Source organism: Acyrthosiphon pisum, unplaced genomic scaffold (genome assembly GCF_005508785.2).
Source record: "Acyrthosiphon pisum isolate AL4f unplaced genomic scaffold, pea_aphid_22Mar2018_4r6ur Scaffold_21222;HRSCAF=23354, whole genome shotgun sequence".
NCBI lineage: Eukaryota > Metazoa > Arthropoda > Insecta > Hemiptera > Aphididae > Acyrthosiphon > Acyrthosiphon pisum.
The window spans coordinates 8463-10893 of NW_021770666.1; the positions used below are offsets into that span (position 1 = coordinate 8463).

Genomic DNA, 2431 nt, shown 5'->3' on the forward strand with positions numbered 1-2431 from the left:
TAAACAATTTCCAAATGTTCTGTTTCGTAACATTGATTAGGATTCCTAAAGTAATCTTGCAATGACCAAAATTTTAAATAAAGATTTTTATCGACATTCACACTGTAAAAATGATGAGAAGTTAATATTTTTTTTTTTTTTTTTATTTTACAGAATATACCTTAATTTAAATTGTGTTAAGCTTATAAATATATATAATATATATAACTTGCATGTAAATTTTTCTAAGTACAACATTTTATTTAACAAAAAAATTATAGTTAGAATACTCAAATATTTTTTAACATACATTTATGTATTTAAGTAAGGATATAGCTAAAAATCATACTTTTTATTTATAATATCTGATTTAGCTTCATCTTCAGCAATTGAATCTGGCATATACTCAGTTTGATCAAAATGATTTTCATTCAAATATTCAGTTACATTCTCTAAATTGAAATCACTTATAAGGTTTAGACCTATAATATTCCAAAAAATAAAATTAATAATTTTAATGAGTTTAAGTATTAATAATTGTCTAACCTGAGCGTTCAGAAAAAGGAAAAAATATGGCCAAAAATAATAAAATACGCCCACAAAAGACTGTATTCCGTGATCTAGATAAGCGACATAAAAGATCTAAAATAAAACAGGAATATTAATATTAGTATTTGTGAAATATTTTTACAATAGAAATATAAAATATAAGGTAGTAGCCAGGATTTATTCAAGGGTTAGAGGGGGTCCAAAAAAATGTATTTAGTTACTGTTTTCTGTATTAATTCAATTATTTTACAATTATTGAGTAGGTATTATATAAGATAATAATCAATAAGTTTTGATGACAACGATAGGGAAACTTCAAAAATAAAAAAATAAATACTGATTAGGGGGAGGATCTAACTGATAAGGTAAAATATTTATCCTAAATCAGTTTTAAATAAATACTTATTATATAATATATTATATATATATATTATTATTATATAACAACAAACATATATTATGATATTATATTATAAATTAATATTTGATGCTTTCTTTATTCATACTTAATATTTAAATGATTATTAGATAGGTACTTCAAATTATATGAATAATATTAGCATACACTAGTCATACATTTTAAAATTAAAAACACTGAATTTGATATTAAATATTTTAATTAATACTTGATTATTTATCTAAATTATTTGGCCCTATTATTCAGTATTTTATCTGACTGATTTTATATTAATATACATTAATCATAAACATATTGATACATGTAACTTATTTTTTTAAAATGTCTTGTTTTCTGACTAAGAATATCTTAATATCACAGACTTTTCCCTGAAATTATTGTGTATAATATTAATACAGTAAAGTTCATATTTTTTAAATTTTATAACAAATAACTTTTTTTTCCCTAACCAAAATTGTCCCCTTAACAATTTATAAGAAGTTCTGTTGAAAATAAGTTATATTTTCTAAATAGATATTTCTGAATTGGTCACAACATATTATTGAAAAAAAATTTTAAATTAAATATTACCATTGCACATTCGTAATAAATTGTTCTTGCATGCCATAAAAAATGTAGGCTCTTTAAGAACATTTACATTGGATTCCACATGATCAAACATTTTTTCACAAACATCGATAGTAGTCACAGCAAACATATCCGACAATATAGCTACTGGCATTATAGCAGTACACATTTTGTTTCGTACAAGTTCAATTGTAAATGATGTCCACATCTTGCAAACATCATATAAATTTGGTGGTTTTGATGATACTATGTCTAAAACATGGCATCTTAACACTTGATCCAATATTGGACGTCTTTCTGCATTACTAATTAAACAATGAAAACATTTTTTGTAAATATTGTAAATTATTTAATATTAGGTAGATTTAAAAAAAAATTTTTTATGACAATGATTTTAAATTATAATAAACATTGTTAAATTTATTCTATATTATATTCTCTAATTGACTTACCTAAGATTGAAATAATTGTTTTCATGTAAAATTTGTTTAATAGAAGTAATTGTTGTAGTATTTGGTTCTATAAGGATATTCTAAAACATAAAAATACAGCACTGTGTATTTATAAAATTAGTTTCTGATAAAAATGTAGTTACCTTCAATTCTTCACGAAATTTACTAACAGGCATCATGGTAAACAGCTTGGCTTTCGGATATTAAGGTAATAAATAAGTCTTATTATGATAAAATGTCTATGGTATACCATTTTTATACACACCTTAAAACAAAATAATAAATAATCTGAATTATTATAGGGAAAATATATAGGGAATTTTATGCTAATCTAAATATGGCACATCATTTCAATTTTTATTTACAATATATTTATATTCAATTTATACATATTACTTTAATTTTTATAATATTTTAACTTGATTTTCAATAATTTCAACTTTTAATCACACACACAAAAAAACCA

General features: G+C 22.1%; 1 protein-coding gene across 1 annotated transcript; it reads right to left on the reverse strand.

Annotated features, from left to right (window-relative positions):
• Positions 1-334: 334 nt before the first annotated feature.
• Positions 335-2141, reverse strand: LOC107885610 (THO complex subunit 1-like). The gene is made up of 4 exons (XM_029492311.1): positions 2109-2141; positions 1966-2045; positions 1517-1818; positions 335-621 (listed from the first exon to the last, which is right to left on the reverse strand). The coding sequence occupies exons 1-4, from the start codon at positions 2139-2141 to the stop codon at positions 521-523; spliced, it is 516 nt and encodes a 171-aa protein (XP_029348171.1). The 3' UTR covers positions 335-520.
• Positions 2142-2431: the final 290 nt, after the last annotated feature.

Coding starts and splice junctions, on each gene's coding strand:
- LOC107885610 (XM_029492311.1), bottom strand. CDS start 2,141: ATGCCTGTTAGTAAATTTCGTGAAGAATTGAAG. Junction 2,046..2,108: donor AATTTCGTGAAGAATTGAAG/GTAACTACATTT, acceptor TTTATGTTTTAG/AATATCCTTATAGAACCAAA. Junction 1,819..1,965: donor AACAATTATTTCAATCTTAG/GTAAGTCAATTA, acceptor TTGTTTAATTAG/TAATGCAGAAAGACGTCCAA.